General features: G+C 42.7%; 1 protein-coding gene across 7 annotated transcripts in view; it reads left to right on the top strand.

The window, feature by feature from the left end:
- LOC118417248 (protein-glutamine gamma-glutamyltransferase K-like) overlaps positions 1–18,796 on the top strand; it is a 56,017-nt gene that overhangs the window by 34,699 nt on the left and 2,522 nt on the right. For 4 of the 7 annotated variants that reach the window (XM_035822726.1, XM_035822731.1, XM_035822730.1 and 1 more), the window contains exon 16: positions 263–991. The exons of 2 other annotated variants lie outside the window; for them this stretch is intronic. In XM_035822726.1, the coding sequence (XP_035678619.1) occupies positions 263–401 (139 nt within the window). In that variant the 3' untranslated portion in view covers positions 402–991. Of the gene's footprint in view, positions 1–262; positions 992–14,260; positions 14,380–15,885; positions 16,052–18,796 lie in introns of those variants that run through there. One more of the 7 variants, XM_035822729.1, reaches the window with a different exon arrangement.

Raw genomic sequence — 18,796 nt, forward strand, 5'->3', positions numbered from 1 at the left:
TAACTTGTAAAAGATGCTGGGAATGGTTACAATTTAGGTCCCCTAACTTCTTTCGTATGTACTGCAGCGAAACTTTCGCTCGTGATATCCTCTAAACATGTTCTAAACATACTATCGTTCCCTTTTTTGGGTTGGTAGATAGGTTTAGTGCTCGAAAAAATGGCCTAAGATTTGGCGGGCTAGCTAATAGAGTTTAGTTCTGCCATTTTTTAGATCATTGCCATTCATTAATTACAAATGAATTGCTTCATGAATTTTGCAGACCTATCAAACCAGGAGAGACAGTTAAGGTCACTGAGAGGATGACACCAAGGAAGGTGGGAAAGAAAACCATCATGGCGTCCTTCACCTCCAACAAGCTGACACAGGTCACCGGCGAGCTGGACGTCGTGGTCAGCTGATCAATCACGCGAGAAAAGTAAAACAACGCGAGATCTGGCATATGTACAAGGCATATGTATGTTTGGCCCAAACCACATTTTCAGGAACTATTTCACTAATCAACATTTCCTTAATTCCGCTTGATACGCATTAAAAAGGAAAGGAAGATTGTATAAGAAGGCAGTTTAGTAGTAGTAGTAGAGTCATTTATCGTAGATTTTATACATTTATAGATTTTATTGGTTTGGAAAATATGACGATTATTTCCTGATTGTGAACGTTGGTAATGGGGCGATACTGTTTTCTGAAATGATACAGAGCTTTGATACTTACTGCAATATTGTTATATTAGATTTTGACTTTACTTTGTACTTGGAAGAAACTAATTAATCCTTGTGACGTCATTAGTTCCACAAAAAAAGAAATAAAATCTGTGTTTTGCATATTACTAAACGCGTGCATAATTGTCAAGAAAGTTGTTGAATCAACAGGTTTTAATTCATTCGAAAAGAAATCAGATGGTAGTCCACATAAAGACCTCTTACAAGTCGTTCGATATTATTCTTTCTTTGTTGCTATGAAATTTTGGCCAATAAATGAATTGATTCTACGTTTATCTCTGAATCACTTTGTTGACACCAATTAGAAAAATAAACATACATTACATATCTGCACATCAGAGACTTACATATCTGCACATCAGAGACTTACATATCTGCACATCAGAGACTTACATATCTGCACATCAGAGACTTACATATCTGCACATCAGAGACTTACATATCTGCACATCAGAGACTTACATATCTGCACATCAGAGACTTACATATCTGCACGTCAGAGACTTACATATCTGCACATCAGAGACTTACATATCTGCACATCAGAGACTTACATATCTGCACATCAGAGACTTACATATCTGCACGTCAGAGACTTACATATCTGCACATCAGAGACTTACATATCTGTACATCAGAGTATAGTTATACTGCGGTACGTCGGTGGCGTCGCTGTATTTTGATTGGATTTATTTTACCCTTTACTTGATAAAGGGAATATCATACAGAACGTAGGACTAATTAATAAAAGACAACTAAACACACAAAAGCGTAAAAAGATTCGATTTCTATCGATGAAACTCGTTGAGCACATTGTTGAATCGCACGGACGCAGCAAAGTCGCCAACGTGCCGCACCTTCGAATTCAGTGACATCAGATCCTGTCTTCTGCGAATTTGAAATGAAGCTAGCTGGCTGCATAATAGAATCTACGAGGGCGTAAGCGTCCGCAATGTATCAACTGACAAAGACAATGACGCCCGCCTCATGTACATATCATGTACTTACTCATACGTGTCAACCATGGTGGTAGTGGTGATGATGTAAATGAATGGATCTCAAATGTCTCAACTATTCACAAAGGCAAATCTGTTCAGAATTTAACTATTTTCGTTTTAATAATCGATTCCTTTGTTTTGATCTCACTGTCTCTGAGGTAAGAACATTAAGACTCACTATTTTTATCGTCTAATTTGATCTCAAACTTTCTTCAGACTACGCCCGGGCCCACCCTCTTTGAATGTCAACCCCACCTTCCTCTTTTTTACGGACAGTGCTCTGTCTGAATGCTGTCTTACGAGTTGTACAGATTCATCAGTAACTCTTATTGGTTGAAGCTTTATACTTTAAATTTTGTTGTATTCCCGCCACATTTGTAGACGGCAACTTTGTCTGGACTTGCCGTAACTATATATTCAGTTGTAGTTTCGAGCTGTCTGGCAGACATTTGGTATACGTCCATGAGAGAAGCTGTACGAGTCTTAACTACAGACAAAACGTGAGAAACGAGCATCAAGATGTACACCGTCAACAAAGCGAGCACGCGGTATTCCTTTGCGTATAGCAACAGCGGCCGCTCATCTTCCGTGTATTCGTCGGGCGGACGAAGCGGCGGGTGGCGGCAGGGGAGCCGCTTCTCTTCGGGCGGCTCCTCGCTCTACTTCAACGGGTTCGACAAACCCGGCGGCGGCAGAGCGTCCTCGCGGAGTCTTTTCAACAATAGCCGCACGACTCGGAGCTCGTCCATCGATAGGTACCACATCAACAAGCCGCGGACTTCAAGCTCGGCATCGGGCGGCGTGGGCTCGAGCTCGTACCACAAACAGCGGGGCGGCTCCGGGTTCAACTGGTGGGGCACGTCTACCAACTCGGGGCGGCAGTCTGAACGGCCCGCGATCAATCTTGAACCCGAACCTGTATCAGGTGCGACACTTTTAAACGCTATCAACTTTCTCGGTGTTGAGGTAACCGTTTCGTCACCAAATTAGTAGTACGGCAGTGTTTTTTGGTTACGGGGTACGGCAACCGTGAGGCAGAAGTTTTAAACAACGGTACTGTCTGCGCGAACGGGCGGCGAAGAAATTAGAGACCTCGCGAAAACACTCCCTTTACCAAGTTGCTGCGTTGTTAACATTTCGCGGAAGTTTACCTGCATCTGGTCTTACCTATCCATATATATACAGGGACTATATTACAACATTAAAAGGAATTTCAAATTTTCAGAGAGTATAAACGTATCCGTCAATCGGAAAGGTTTTGCAGAAATTCTTGAAGAAAGCAACAGACAAACTTCTTGTGTTCAGGTATAACTGTAACGCTGCACAAGTGTTGTTTTTTTTCGGAATGCCTTCAGAGGCCCGTGTAACTTTATTTGGCCAGACAATGTTTAAAGGTCATTATCTGTGGGAAGATAACAACACCACAATCTCTCCGCATCGTGTAACAGATAATGAGTCCAAACGAGAACACACTCGTATACAGTTAACAGTGTGACAAAAATCATCATAGTGCTTATACCCGTAAAGTTCCCTTAATTATGATGTAGTAGGCATCACAGGAAGACTTTGCGTCGCTGTTTGTAATCAGCATGTGCTCGTAAAAAGCGCAGTTGTGTGTTGTTGTAGCACATCGCCTCTAGTTTCGCCGTCCATTTCGCTTTTAGCGTTTCGAGAACTCAGGTAAAGAGAAAGGTAGGCTCATAGCCATTTTTAATGTCATATAGGTAGTGGGTTGTTATTCACTTTTTCTGGGGCAAGGTGTTGGAATGCGGAGCCCAACCCTCTCCTTCCACCGCCCTTTCCTCAACTGAAGTCCGAAGAGAGGATAGTCAGGCAAAGTGCCTTTACCAAAAGGCACAACATCGGTGGCATGTCAGGGATTCGGACCCAGGGTTTTCATTTTCGAGCTCCAGGCGTTCTTGTATCTTGTAAAGTTGTATCTCACACATCTTTTATCAATATTCTACTACCCGTGCCATAAAATATACGTGCACGGTTTGGACGTGACACTGTTGTTGCACGCCCATCCCTAAAACACCTCCCCACACCCACATTCCAAACCGTCTCAACCCAAACTTAATATGCTACAATATAATGCTGTTATTTGTGAGTTCTACAACTACCACTTTTGTATACTTGTGTTTTTCTTACCTTTTCTGTGCACGAAGGGAATAGTACGGATGTGTCAGTATGTGTTGTAACGGCTCAGAGCCTGCCTTAATTTGTTATATCAAATAGAAAGTATATTTATAAGTTCATGCCCGGAAGCTAATTGCAAGTACAAATGTACATGGTTCATAACAGCATTGTTCAAGATACAGAGCATGCTTGTTTGGATGTAGCGCACACTTTTGTTTTGATCTCATTGTCTCTGGGGTAAGGGACATTATTATCGTCTGATTTGATCTGTGCATGGACTGCGCCCATCTTGGAGTGTTGTTTCAAATGCCCGCCCCGCCTTCCTATTTTTTACGGACAGTGCTCTGTCTGAATGCTGTCTTACGAGTTGTACAGATTATTCAGTAACCCTGATTGGTCGAAACTTTATACTTTAAATTTTGCTGTATTCCCGCCACGTTTGTAGACGCCTGAACTTGCCGTAACTGTCATTTATAGATTCTAGCCGCCTGGCAGACATAAGGTATTTGTCGTACAGGCCAGATGCTGTATTAAGTCGTGACTGCAGATAAAACGTATCTGTACTCGAGAGAAACTAACGTCAAGATGTACACTGCTAGTTCATACACGAGGTATTCATTCGCCAATAACAACAGCGGCCGCTCGCCTTCCGTACATGCACTCATCGGGCGGACGAAGCAGTGGGCGTCGGAAAGGCAGGGGAGCCGCTTCACCTCGGGCGGTTACTCGCTCTACTCCAACGGGTACGACAAACCCGACGGCGGCAGAGTGTCCTCGCGGAGTCTTTTCAGCAGTACTCGCACCACTCGGAGCTCGTCCGTCGATAGGTACCACATCAACAAGCCGAGGACTTCAAGCTCGGCGTCGGGCGGCGTGGGCTCGAGCTCGTATCACAAACAGCGGGGCGGTTCCGGGTTCAACTGGTGGGGCACGTCTACCAACTCGGGGCGGCAGTCTGAACGGCCCGCGATCAATCTTGAACCCGAACCTGTATCAGGTACGACACTTTTAAACGCTATCAACTTTCTCGGTGTTGAGGTAACCGTTTCGTCACCAAATTAGTAGTACGGCAGTGTTTTTTGGTTACGGGGTACGGCAACCGTGAGGCAGAAGTTTTAAACAACGGTACTGTCTGCGCGAACGGGCGGCGAAGAAATTGGAGACCTCGCGAAAACACCTGAGTTTACCTTGCTCATGCCTTCAGCATTCATTCACTTAAAGCGTTTCGAGAACTCGTAGATAAAGGTAATAGTCTTTCTAAGACCACATGAGTAGTGCAACTAGTGGGTTGTTATCCACCGGAGGCACGGTATTGGAATGCAGAGCCCAAACGCTTTCCTTCCACCGCCCTTTCTCAACTGAACTTGTCTGAAGTCCGAAGAGAGGATAGACAAGCAACGCGCCTTTACCATAAAGCACAACATCGGTAGCATGTCATGGATTTGGACCCAGGATCTTGAGGGCTTTCATGATCATTTTTGAGCACCAAGCGTTCTTGTATCTTGTATCTCACACCTATTCTATCACCCGTGTAGGTAAATATACGTGCACGGTTTGAACTTGTTTCGGTTTAAATGTCAATGACGCTAAAGGTTTAAATGTCATTATCTGTGGGAAGATAACATCGCCACAATCCCTTCGCATCGTGTAACAGACAAAAAAAACTAGAACACAACTTTAATTATACAGTAAACCTTGTGTCAAAAAGTATCTTAGTCCTACCCGTAAAGTTTCCTTAAAATTAATCATAAAGTCGCGGACATTGTAGGAAGATTCTGCATCGCTGCATGCACGGTATTGGAATGCGGGGCCATCCCTCTCCCACCACTGCGCCCTTTCGTCAACTGAAGTCCGTACCATAAAAGATACGTGCACGGTTTGAACGTGTCTTGCACGCCCCTCCCTGAAACACCTCCCCACTCCCACATTCCAAACCGTCCCAACCCAAACTTAATATGCTACAATGCTGTTATATCCCAGTTCTACAGCTACCACTTTTGTACGTGTGTTTTCTCTTCTCTCTTGTGTACAAGAAAGGAATAGTACAAATGTGTTAGTGTTTGTTGTGACGGTTTAGTGCCTGCTTTATTTTGTAATAACAAATAGAAAGTTCATTTATAAGTTCATGCCCGGTGGCTAATTGCAACTACATAGTTCATAACAGCATTGTTTAAGATACAGCGCTCGCTTGTTCGGATGTAGCGCACACTTTAATGTGTGCTTTTTCTTCTCTCTTATTTGCCTCCAGACTCTCTGACCCGAATCCAGATAGGACTTTGAAATAGATTGCCATGTTCCAGTTCATGGTTCGTGGTTTCTGTGCCTTGACCAAGGACATTATATACCGTCCTTGCCTCGTCTGAACCCAAATCATTGCCTTTTGCCTTTCTAAAGGATACCATTAAAATCTTTGCTTGTTTACAAATGTAGTCTTTTATGTTACATGGCTCCAGCTGTCTGCTTGTGTATGTACGGAAGCAAGCCTTGAGAGGCACACTATCAGTATCATGCACAATATGTGGTTAGGGGTTAGGCAATATGATGGAATGTCATTAGGTGGCGCTCGTGTATAGCCACGCTCTTGTGCTCGAGAAGAAGTGACATGAGTTTGGGCCTCCTAGCGGCTAGTTTTGAGATAGCAGGGGCATTGTTGTCAAAAACGTCTGAAGAAGGGAACAACGGACTTTCATAATTTATGGTATGTAGGTACCTTAGACAATGTTGTACAATGTAAAATACAAAGTATGCAAAATAGAAGTACATTTGCATAATTAATGAGAATATTCTATCATAGCAGTTTTTCAAAGTATCTCTTGTCCCAGATATGATATGGTCTTGACATTTGGGTGGTAGATAGCTTTTAAGGCCATGACAGAATGCGCAAAGTTTCAGCCCCCTAACATTAACTAGTAATTTTGGAACTGCAAGGGCGTTTTCGTCAAGACAGTCCAAAGAGAATAACTGCAGAAAGGAACGATGGATTACCATCATTTTGTCATGCAGGTAGCTTTGGTTAAGATGTTTATAATGATATGCATGTTATGCAAATGAGCACTTAATTTGCATAATTAATGAGGACATTGTATAATCCCATTGTTTTCCATCAATGGACATAAATAAATGTAAGACGTAATTTTTGATAGGTAATGAAGCATGATGCCAAATATGCAAATGATGAACTGATTTACATAATGTATGCAAATATTTCAAAACAGCTTAATGATTGATGATGGGAATTTTATACTTGTGACATGTATACATTAGTCAATGATGAACTTCACCATGCATAAATCATGTAAATATTCAAGTCATTTGCATAAAATTTACCAAAGCTCTAGATATTTCATGGAGGTATGAGGTCGCCGAACTCTAGTTTAAGTTGTTTTTTTTGCTGATATCAGGCCACTACGAAAACTTGAGTGTGTCGGGAAAAGGTCTAAAATCCGTCGTTTTTTTTCAGACGGGCCACTCAAACTGACCAACATCGACTTCCTGACCGACCAGAACGGACGTGCGCACCACACGGATGAGTTTGAGGAACATCACGTGGTCCGGCGGGGACAACCCTTCACCGTGGAACTGCGCTTCGAGAAGACGTACGACGTGGGAGAGGACAAGCTGCAAGTGGAGCTCCACTTTGGTGAGTTCGTGACAAAATAAATGCTGGTTCACCTTTATCCGCGGGGCATACCTATATTCATTGTATTTAGAAACAACGTATTTCAATTCCAAACGGTTGTTTCAAATTGCAATATTTACCTTCGCCAAGAAGGTTATATTTTGGTTAGCGTTTGTATGTAAGTGGTAGTGTGTGTTTGTAGAAGACCACCATAACTCAAGGAAGCAAGCATGGATTGTATTGATATTTGGTATGTGGGTAGGTCTGGATGAGACCTGGAAACGATTAGATTTTGGGCCTAATAGCTTGGTGGAAGCTACAAGCAGCTTGGGGACGCTGTCCACGGCCGTAAAACCCACACACTGTTTGTTTTGCTATTGTTATGATTGTTGACAATGTGTGTCGGCGCCTTTTCGCATACGATAATCTCATTAAAACCCGTTTTTCAAGCTCTCAGTTCAGTCCTTCTAATCAATTTTCGCGGTTTTCGTGACGATTGGAATTGGCTGACGGAAAAAAATCTAGAGCTGGCTAAAGCCCTGGTTGGGTATCTCGAGTTCTAAACATGCTGCGGCTATGCTTTTTGAGTGGTAGACAGGTCTTGATGCCGTAAGTAAGTGGTATGGTTTTGGGCCCCCTATCGGCTTCTTGGAATTGCAGGGCAGATTTAGTGCCAGACTTTGAAAGGAAATAACTCAAGGGGGTTAACGGATTGTTATGATTTTGGTATGTAGATAGCTTAAGGGATGCTACATATAATGACATATTGATTATGCAATTTGGTATCTTATTTGCATAATTAATTAGGAAATCGTATAAACACGCTCAGGTCCGCCATAGGTCCATTGTAACATGTGACATTTGTAAATGAGAAGGAGAAGAATATTGATAGATATATTTTAACAAAATACCACAGGTTGAAACCACGCTATGTCTAGTTAATAAACACAAATACCCTGTTTATGTTGATTTTTATTAATTTTGTTCAGTGTTTCAACAGATTCCATTTGTCACCTTTCCTTGAGTGTGTTTGATACACTATTCTAATGTGTTTATAACCAATTGAATTTATATTCATATTAAGAGAAAAACTTGGTAAGTTTTGACAAACTTTCATTCCTGAATGCCTAATATTCCCAAAGGCCAAAAACCATATTCTCTTGTTTTCATTAGGGGACAACCCTCTACCGAACAAGGGCACACTGCTGCGCATGCCGGTGGGAAAGTCCTTGGAGGACGGGGAATTCAGCGCTGCGCTCGAGAGCTCTAAGGGAGGCTATGCTAAGGTATGTTTTTGGTCTTGTGGTCTTGTTTCTTATAAAAGCCAGCGTAGTTAGTCTCCACCAGACTGACTACGCTGGCTTTTATAAGAAACAAGACCACAAGATCACATTTCCTAGCCACCCTTCCCGTCATACATCACAAAACAAAATGGCGGCGCCCTTCCCGTCATACATCGCAAAACAAAATGGCGGCGCCTGAACATCGCAACAAAAACAGAACAGGTTTTGCTATCACAAACATGTAAAAGTTGCCAGGGGAGTTTTGCTACCAGAGGAGTTAGTCGGCCGCCCAATCAGGAGGGGAATCATGAAACTAGGCGTGGTCACTTGCGTGGACTGATTCCCCTGGCCAATTTTCCGATTTTTTGCCGAATTCTACGATCCCGACTTCGTCATAGGAAAGCTCGATGGAGGCTATGTTTTGTCGTCAATTGTAGGGCATAGACCTCTTCTGTAATTTCTTGTTGTCCAGCCTGTAGAAACCACCTCTTTATGAAGACCACCTGTGATCACTTAGATAATTTTTCCAATTGACACAAACATTACGAATTCTGTCTAGTTTGACCACGTACCCGTGGTCTTCTTGGGCAGTTATGACTGTACATGTATTCATTTTCTTGCGTGTTGTTGTATTAGTATGATACAGAGGGTAACTTTGTCTAGACATTTCTTTAATGAGCTGGTTTTATACAACTTTGTCTGATAATGTATTAGTAGTATCCATTGTAAAAGGAACAGAAGCCACAAAGACCTAAGTGGTAAAGTTCTACTAATATTGTGTGTATTATTTTTTATAAGAAAAGACAAATCATTGGGCCATCGCTAGGACAACCCTGTATCAGACAAATAAGCAACACACGTTCACATTTATCTGTGGGGTAACTTATATACGTTGTATTCAAAAACAGGCTATTTGTGGATATCAAGTCGAAATTTTCAAAATATTTTCTGTATAAAACCACCTTCAGTCGACTTGATATCCTTAAATACTCTGTTTAAAGAGCGGATATATAGGTTACCCCGCGGATAAAGGTGAAGTAGTATATTACACTTCTATAGAAACAAAACGACACCTTTTCCCGCAGGTGAAAATCACGACGCCTCCCGACGCCATCGTCGGCAAGTATCACGTGGTGATCGAGACGACGTCAGACGGCAGGACGTTCCGCAGTAGAAAGACGGACGACAACACCGTGGTGGTGCTCTTCAACCCGTGGGTCAGGGGTAAGTAGGGGGGGGGGGGGAGTAGAATTGTTTACAGATTTTAATACAGAGTTCAATGTCCCCATACCTTCGCTTAACTGTATTAAAATTATTATACTGCCCCAAAAGACACAGTTATAGTGACGTTTAAGAACCCAACAGGTAACGTTATATCTGTATCTAAGTTTATATAGTCGGTATAACCGCCCTTTGGCGTAACACACCAGCTTCGCAGGCACGCGGCGCGGCAGCAGCAGGTTATATTATACTGAATGATCCGTCACACCAAACATGTATGATGCAAGTATTCTTTAAAAGTATCCAGCGAAGGTGCTCCTACTGTGCTAAGTAGTAGGGTGGTTACTACACTGTGTATGCATATCAATGTATGAAGAAATCCATTGTAATTTATACATTCTGTCCCATTATGGATGCAGTTCACATGCACACACAAAGAGTTTTAAAACACGATTTAACTTCAGAGGTACAAGGTAGTATTTTATATAGATTCGGCTTCCTCTTACTTTATTTTTCCAGGCCCGTAAATAATTGAAAAACACAACATTTATTTTCCTAGGTGTTGAAGCAGGACTGTTCAATACATTTTTGGCGACGCCTCAGAGGCGGAGTTGTTGGTACAGTACTGCGTTTGAGTTGTCAGGAATTCTGAATAATCCTCACACGCATTCCCTAGGGAATTCGTTTTTGGCAGGACCGGCGTTTCAAAGAACATTGAGGAACTGTAATCTAATTTTTATCTTTTGCAGAGGATATGACGTATCTAGATGATGATGCCCAGTTGGGGGAGTACATTCTGAAGGAACAGGGGTATCAGTACAACGCAAGTAGAAGCGGATGGATCGGGAAGATTCCATGGAACTTTGGGCAGGTTGGACGTAACTCCCTAAATATTTTGCCATCTATAGCTAGATGCGAATTGTTTTGAGACATGCTGACATTACAGTAGTTTTTCATTGTTGCACTTACATACTATTGGTTTAAAGACTAAATATAGTATGTTATATTGTCTTCCGTTCTTCATCATGAACAGTTCGAGCCCAAGATCCTGGATGTGTGCTTGCGGCTTCTGGACAGGTCGCAGATCAAGGCCGGGTCGCGAGGAGACGCTGTAAAAGTCAGCAGGATCGTCTCGAAGATGGTAAGACCACGGTCTTTGAAAGTAGATCCATTTCATGCACAAGTTGCAATATTTACCCTAACAAGTACAGTAGAAGCCGCTAAATTGCATACTCCATTTGTCAGTGCTTTTATAGATCAGAGATCATACAATAAACGAAAGTTGACTGCACTACAACTTTCTTGGTAGATACTACTACAGTTCGTGAATGTTGTGCGGCGATGCTGACGATGTTGTGCAGGAAGTATCGTTGAAAGAAAGTGAGCAAAATGAATTAACAAGCAACGCTTCTTGTCCAGGTGAACTCTGACGACGATGGAGGCGTGTTGACCGGAAAATGGTCCGGGAACTTCGCCGGCGGGAGGTCGCCCACCTCCTGGAACGGCAGTGTGGAGATCCTGCACCAGTACTACGAGCGGAACCGCCCCGTGCGCTTTGGTCAATGCTGGGTCTTCTCCGGCGTTGTGACAACAGGTAAGACAAATAACAGTTCAAAGTCAGAAAATCGTCGCTCCTTGCAAGATTACGTCAATAGCTATAGGGCACACATACATGTATCCCAAACGACTACAGCTTTCAAAGGGTATAGGAGGCAGCGCCTCAATGATGCAAGGGTCAGACGCCACAAGACGGCACGGCATTAACAATAGTTCTGACCAACTACTTACGTGTAAGTATTTGGTATTTGGTCTTACCTATGTGCCTCTATGTTTGGTCTCCGAAACCATATGGGGTCCCAAAACCTCTGACGAAATCGCAATCCTCTCCATATTGACAAAAGACTAACATGACGACAATCAAGCAGTATCAAGCAACTATAGGTTGGAATCGTTGTAACACGGTCAATGTTTCGTGACGATAGGCAATCACATCCCACGTGCACTGTTCTTCTTACCACTCAGTTCTCCGATGTCTCGGGATTCCTGCCCGCAGCATCACCAACTTTCAATCTGCCCACGACAATGACCTCAGCATGACCATTGACGACTACATGGACGAGAACGGGCGACCTATCGACGGAGGCGACTCTGTCTGGTAGGAAAATGTTGAGGATGATGATGATATAGATGATGATGGCGATTATAGTGGTGATGATGGTAATAGTGACGGTGGTGTTGATGATGGCGGTGGCGTTTTCAAAGATGATGACGATGCTGCTGCTGCTGATGATGGTGATAGTGGTGATGATGTTGATGATGGTGGTATCGTGGTGTTGATGATGATGCTGATGATGGTGGTGGTGATTCTGGTGATGGTGGTGATGATATAGATAATGATGCTGGTACTGATAATAATGATGATGGTGATATATGAAAATGGTGATGATATCCTGTTGTAAAACGTTGAGGATCGCACAATTAAAAAAGCATGTCTGTCAAACGCAGGAACTTTCACGTGTGGAACGAGGCTTGGATGGCCCGGCCTGACCTACCCCCGGGGTACGGGGGCTGGCAGGCATTGGACGCGACCCCACAGGAAACAAGTGATGGTAAGGCCGCGATCTTGTCTTGGATTTTTGTGATACTTTGACAAACAGTAGGAGAGCTCCCTGGTCTATGGTTGATGAAACCGTCACATAATGAACACATTGAATCATCTGTAATGTCAGAGTCTGTTCTTTATCTTTACCACCTACCTACCTAGTCCCTTGACCTCCTGGTTGAGGGGGGGGGGGGGTCAAGGTAGACATAAAGAGAATTGTCTCCAGGCCCGTCTTTCTCTTGCTACAGTCAGTCTTTCATTACTAGGTTATAGTTCTCTAATAGGTCTTTTTTAATTTTTTTTTCTTTGTTAGAATATATCGTAATATATAATCATATAATTTTCAGGCGTGTATTGCTGTGGACCGTGCCCCATCTCTGCAGTGAAAACCGGACACGTGTACTTGCCATACGATACCAAGTTCGTCTTCGCTGAAGTTAACGCAGACAGGATCACCTGGCTGGTACGACAGTAATAACATTCACACAGCAATAACATTCAGTGAAATCTCTCATGAAATTGTTCCATAGCGGAAATGTCGTGACAGAAAAAGAAATTTACTTATACTACAATTTAACTCAATTCAACACGTAACACATTCATCTATTCAATAACGTCACAACGTGATAGAGTATCCTTTGCCGAAAGGTTGTTCTGTATACTAGCTATGCTATATACCAGGATACCTTCAACGGTTGTTCTTTGTGTTTAATTTGTCAATGTCACAGCTATCTGACATCAAGATGAAGGAAGGGACAATACATCGCAGACTTGTTAATGGCTATTACAGACAACAGGCATTAACAGACATTACAGGCTACCGGCTATACCTACATTCTACATCACTGTAAGAACTACCTGACATCAACGTAAAAGGACAATAGATCACATACCTGTTGGCATTACAGAACAAAATACCTGTGTTCACACGTACATGTTGATTATCACTCCAGGTGGACAGGCATAAGAACCTGCGAAAGCTGAAGACCTACAAGGGCGCTGTCGGTTTCAATATAAGCACCAAGGCTGTGGGCTCCCACGCCAGGGAGGATCTCACGGAGAACTACAAGTACCCAGAAGGTCATTGTCAAGACATTGCCATACTACAAATGTATAACCCATACAGTTTATGGTAGTCTGTCCTGTCCTTTCGCTGTTGTCCTTTGACATAATATTCAAGATTTTAGGATGCAAAGTCGTACTGGCCCCCCAACCCCTGAAGGTCTGATTGGAGATGTAAAAATGTGGCCCCACTGAGTAGTAAACAGGCTGTTCTTATTTTCAATTTTCGGGTGAGAACCCTACGTGGCCCTGTGGGAGACCCTATGGCTACCGGCTATTTTGGGGCACGACCGGACCCGATTTGTTTGACTCAGAATAAAAATCAACCCGGCAACAAATAGACGCATTTAACCTGATCGTGAAAACACCGAGAGGTACCCCCGACTCCGGCTAGCCGGCTGTCGACAGGGACAAATTTGCGACTCCAGAGCCAGTCCGGGGCCACACGCCCGACGGGCACCGGTGTAATGGTGACTGTAGCACAACTAAACCTACATATGCATATAATAATAGACATGTCGTCTTTGTCGTTAGTAACGGCTCTTCTTTCATTAACATTACCCACTGAAACTGACAGCGTGATATTTCCTGATTTTGCTACATTACACCCGCAGGCTCTGACGAGGAGCGTGTGGCAGTCCGTACCGCAGTTTCGCACGGACTGAAGCCTAACACTTACGATGACGTCATTGAAGATGAGGACGTGGAATTTGACGTCCACGCCGACGATGAGGTAAGGACGCCTGTCCATTACAACTCAAAGATAATCAATGTACCAGCGTTTTTGTCTGTGATCAGGATAAAGTGAAAGTTTACTAAGGCTTACGTCACATTTTAAAACCGGGGGCCGGCAATCATCTCTCAATCACTTTGTCGTTGAGATTAGATAATATATAGAGACTTACATATCTGCCCGTCAGAGACTTACATATCTGCACATCAGAGACTTACATATCTGCCCTTTAGAGACTTACATATCTGCCCATCAGAGACTTACATATCTGCCCGTCAGAGACTTACATATCTGCCCGTCAGAGACTTACATATCTGCACATCAGAGACTTACATATCTGCCCTTTAGAGACTTACATATCTGCCCATCAGAGACTTACATAATCTGCCCGTCAGAGACTTACATATCTGCCCGTCAGAGACTTACATATCTGCACATCAGAGACTTACATATCTGCCCTTTAGAGACTTACATATCTGCCCATCAGAGACTTACATACCTGCCCGTCAGAGACTTACATATCTGCACATCAGAGACTTGTATATCTGCACATCAGAGACTTACATATCTGCACGTCAGAGACTTACATATCTGCACGTCAGAGACTTGTATATCTGCACATCAGAGACTTACATATCTACACATCAGAGACTTACATATCTGCCCTTTAGAGACTTACATATCTGCCCATCAGAGACTTACATATCTGCACGTCAGAGACTTACATATCTGCCCGTCAGAGACTTACATATCTGCACATCAGAGACTTGCATATCTGCACGTCAGAGACTTACATATCTGCCCATCAGAGACTTACATATCTACCCGCCAGAGACTTACATATCTGCCCGTCAGAGACTTAGATATCTGCACATCAGAGACTTACATATCTGCCCTTTAGAGACTTACATATCTGCCCATCAGAAACTTACATATCTGCCCGTCAGAGACTTACAATTCTGCCCATCAGAGACTTACATATCTGCACGTCAGAGACTTACATATCTGCACGTCAGAGACTTACATATCTGCACGTCAGAGACTTACATATCTGCACGTCAGAGACTTACATATCTGCAAGTTAGAGACTTACATATCTGCACGTCAGAGATTTACATATCTGCCCATCAGAGACTTGTATATCTGCACATCAGAGACTTACATATCTGCACGTCAGAGACTTACATATCTGCACGTCACACACTTACATATCTGCACGTTAGAGTCTTACATATCTGCACGTCAGAGACTTACATATCTGCACGTCAGAGACTTACATATCTGCACATCAGAGACTTACATATCTGCACGTCAGAGACTTACATATCTGCACGTCAGAGACTTACATATCTGCACGTCAGAGACTTACATATCTGCACGTCAGACTTACATATCTGCACGTCAGAGTCTTACATATCTGCACGTCAGACTCACATATCTGCATCCTTTCCATGAAGCGTCTACGCAGACTCCCTAACACATTCTTTGGATCTCCTCAACCAACAGATCTTCATAGGCCAGAACATCCACGTCACCCTGTCCATGAAGAACACCAGTTCAGAATCCCGTAAGGTCACCACCCACCTGACTGCCAGGGCCATGTACTACACCGGCGTGCCTGCTCGCGACATTGGGGAGATGGAGAAGGACGTCATCATCCCGCCATACGGAGGTTCGTCGTTTGTAAATTTGCTGATTTGAAGAATGTCATCAATATGGCGTTAGATGTAACTGCAACCCTAACAAGTGACCGTAGGTAACATAGTCTGTGACGTCGGTCTGGTATATGTTGGTTGTTTTGTCTTCATTGGTGTGTGACGCTGTGCTTATATCCTATAATGATTCTTTTCATGGTGTTAGATATATCATTTCATTCAAAGTTGCTTAATCCACACTGTAAATGAGTTCGGACAAGAGGCTGAACGTACAAGTATATATGAAGACAACATTATCATAATAAAAATACCAACCATGTTCCTTTAAAACGTAAATAGCCATTGGCCCGCAGCTACATAAAATTACCATAAATAGGTGATACTGTCATATTCAAAGTAGACCGAAGTTAACAAACATATCATGACCAGCTGGTCGCGGCTGTTGACAATATGAACAGCTGGTCACAGCTGGTCAAAAATGTTGACATATTTCGAGCAAGGTGAACAACTGTCAACTTGTGTGTATGGTAAAATCATAATCCAACATATTTCGAGAAAGGTGAACAACTGTTAAAGCGGCCCTGGACCAAAACACCGTAAGACGAACAAATTGTAGGTGTGATATTTTTATACATCCATAAAAAAAACAGCAGCCGCGAGAAAAAAACAATGTGCATCATCGTCAACCTCAGTGCAAAGGACCTGGCAAACAACGTACGTATCCGACAACGGGAACATGCAGATACAGATGCGAACGGGAATGCATTACTTTGACGATCAGATGAAACCACGCATCTGCTTGCAATGTTTATTTATGGCAAGGCTCACATACAGTGGCCCTGGACCAAAACACCGCAAGACGAACAAATTGTAGGGGTGATATATTTATACATCCATAATAAAACCAGCAGCCGCGAAAAAAAAAAAGTGCATCATCGTCAACCTCAGTGCAAAGGACTTGCCAAAAAACATACGTATCCGACAACGGGAACATGCAGATACAGATGCGAACGCGAATAACTTTGACGATCAGATAAAACCACGCATCTGCTTGACAATATCAAATCACGGCATGACCCACATACAGGGGATCTGGACCAAAACACCGGAAGACGAACATTTTGTAGGGGTGTTATTTTTATAACATCCATAATAAAACCAGCTGCCGCCGAAAGAAACCCACGTGCATCATCGTCAACCTCAGTACAGAGGACCTACCAAACCTCATAGGATTCAGACAACGGGAACATGCAGATACAGATGCGAACGCGTGAAAACGTGACAAAACTAAAAGTCTGTCGCCAGAGGTTACCCTCTGGTCACAGACTAATAATCATCAAGTCCTGGTGCATGGGGCTATACCGCTGTAGATATCTGTCCAGGATGAACAGCATGTTTTACTGCCATAGAACCATATCTGGAGACCGCTAGATCTCTGGATGTGTTAAATACTTGGTTCCCCCATTTTCTTGTAACAGTAATATTGTAAATACTAGAGTTCAACGAACACATACCTTTGCCAAATAAACCAGGTTTGTTATGTAGAATGATGTCTGTAGACATAAATGTGTTACTCATTACATCTTATTTTATATGCCTGGAGTTGGTTCATAACATTTCGCCATTGCTTATGCAAATTAGATCCCTATGCAGATTAGATTTACATAATAATATTAAATTGTATCAAGCATCATTTGCATAATAAATGTGTATTGATATTTCCTTCTTTCTTAGCTAAAAATGTGACAAGTTTGAAAGTCCTATAAGGAATGCAGTGGATTTGCAAACTTTTCTCATTAATTATGCAAATTAGCAGTCGATTTGCATAATTATAATTCCATCATGTAAGTCTTCCCTTTGGCTATCTACATACCAAAAACCATGACGATCCGTCAACACGTTTATATTTTCTCATGAATTATGCAAATGAGACCGTCATTTGCATAATTAATATGAATTGATATTTCTCTCTTCCTCATCGATATATGTGACAAGTTTGAAAGTCCTATCATGAAATGCAGTGGATTTATAAACTTTCCTCATTAATTATGCAAATTAGTTGCTGATTTGCATAATTGGTATTCCATTGTGTACATTGTTACTTGGGCTATCTACATACCAAAAACCATGACGATCCATCAACACGTTCTCGAGTTATTCTCGTCCAAAGTTTGAAAGGAAATCGGCGACTGCAGTTCCAAACAAGCCGCTAGGGGGTCCAAACTTCAAGCACTTACTCTCTGCCCCAAGGGCTATCTACCACTCAAAAATCATAACCACAGCAGGTACAGAACACGAGATTAAAAAAATTGAGGTTTTGCTGCAGTACCTTAGCAAGCCGCTAGGTGGCCCATTATCGAACTTGACCTTCGTTTTCCCGACCCCTACCCACCTACCAAATATTATTGGGATCCATCAAAGGCTTCTTGAGTTATACTGTTAACAGACAGACAGACAGACAGACAGACAGACACACAGACTCACAAGCCTAAAACATAACCTTAGCCATTCTGGCAAAGGTAATTAGGGTAAAGGTAGTCCCATGGCCGTGTTGGCAGTGGGTTCTTATCGACTGTGTCTAGGTCTAAGCGCAATATGGGTAGCAAGGCAGGCTTTAACTTCTGGGTCTAATACCCTGCTGTTACGCCACATGACCCCACTAAAACATACAATACAATGACATACATAAAAGCATAATATAAAAAAATTATTTTGTCTTAATTGACAATTATTGACGTTGGCTAGATTTTCCCAGCGTTTTC

Source organism: Branchiostoma floridae, chromosome 6 (assembly GCF_000003815.2).
Source record: "Branchiostoma floridae strain S238N-H82 chromosome 6, Bfl_VNyyK, whole genome shotgun sequence".
Lineage (NCBI taxonomy): Eukaryota > Metazoa > Chordata > Leptocardii > Amphioxiformes > Branchiostomatidae > Branchiostoma > Branchiostoma floridae.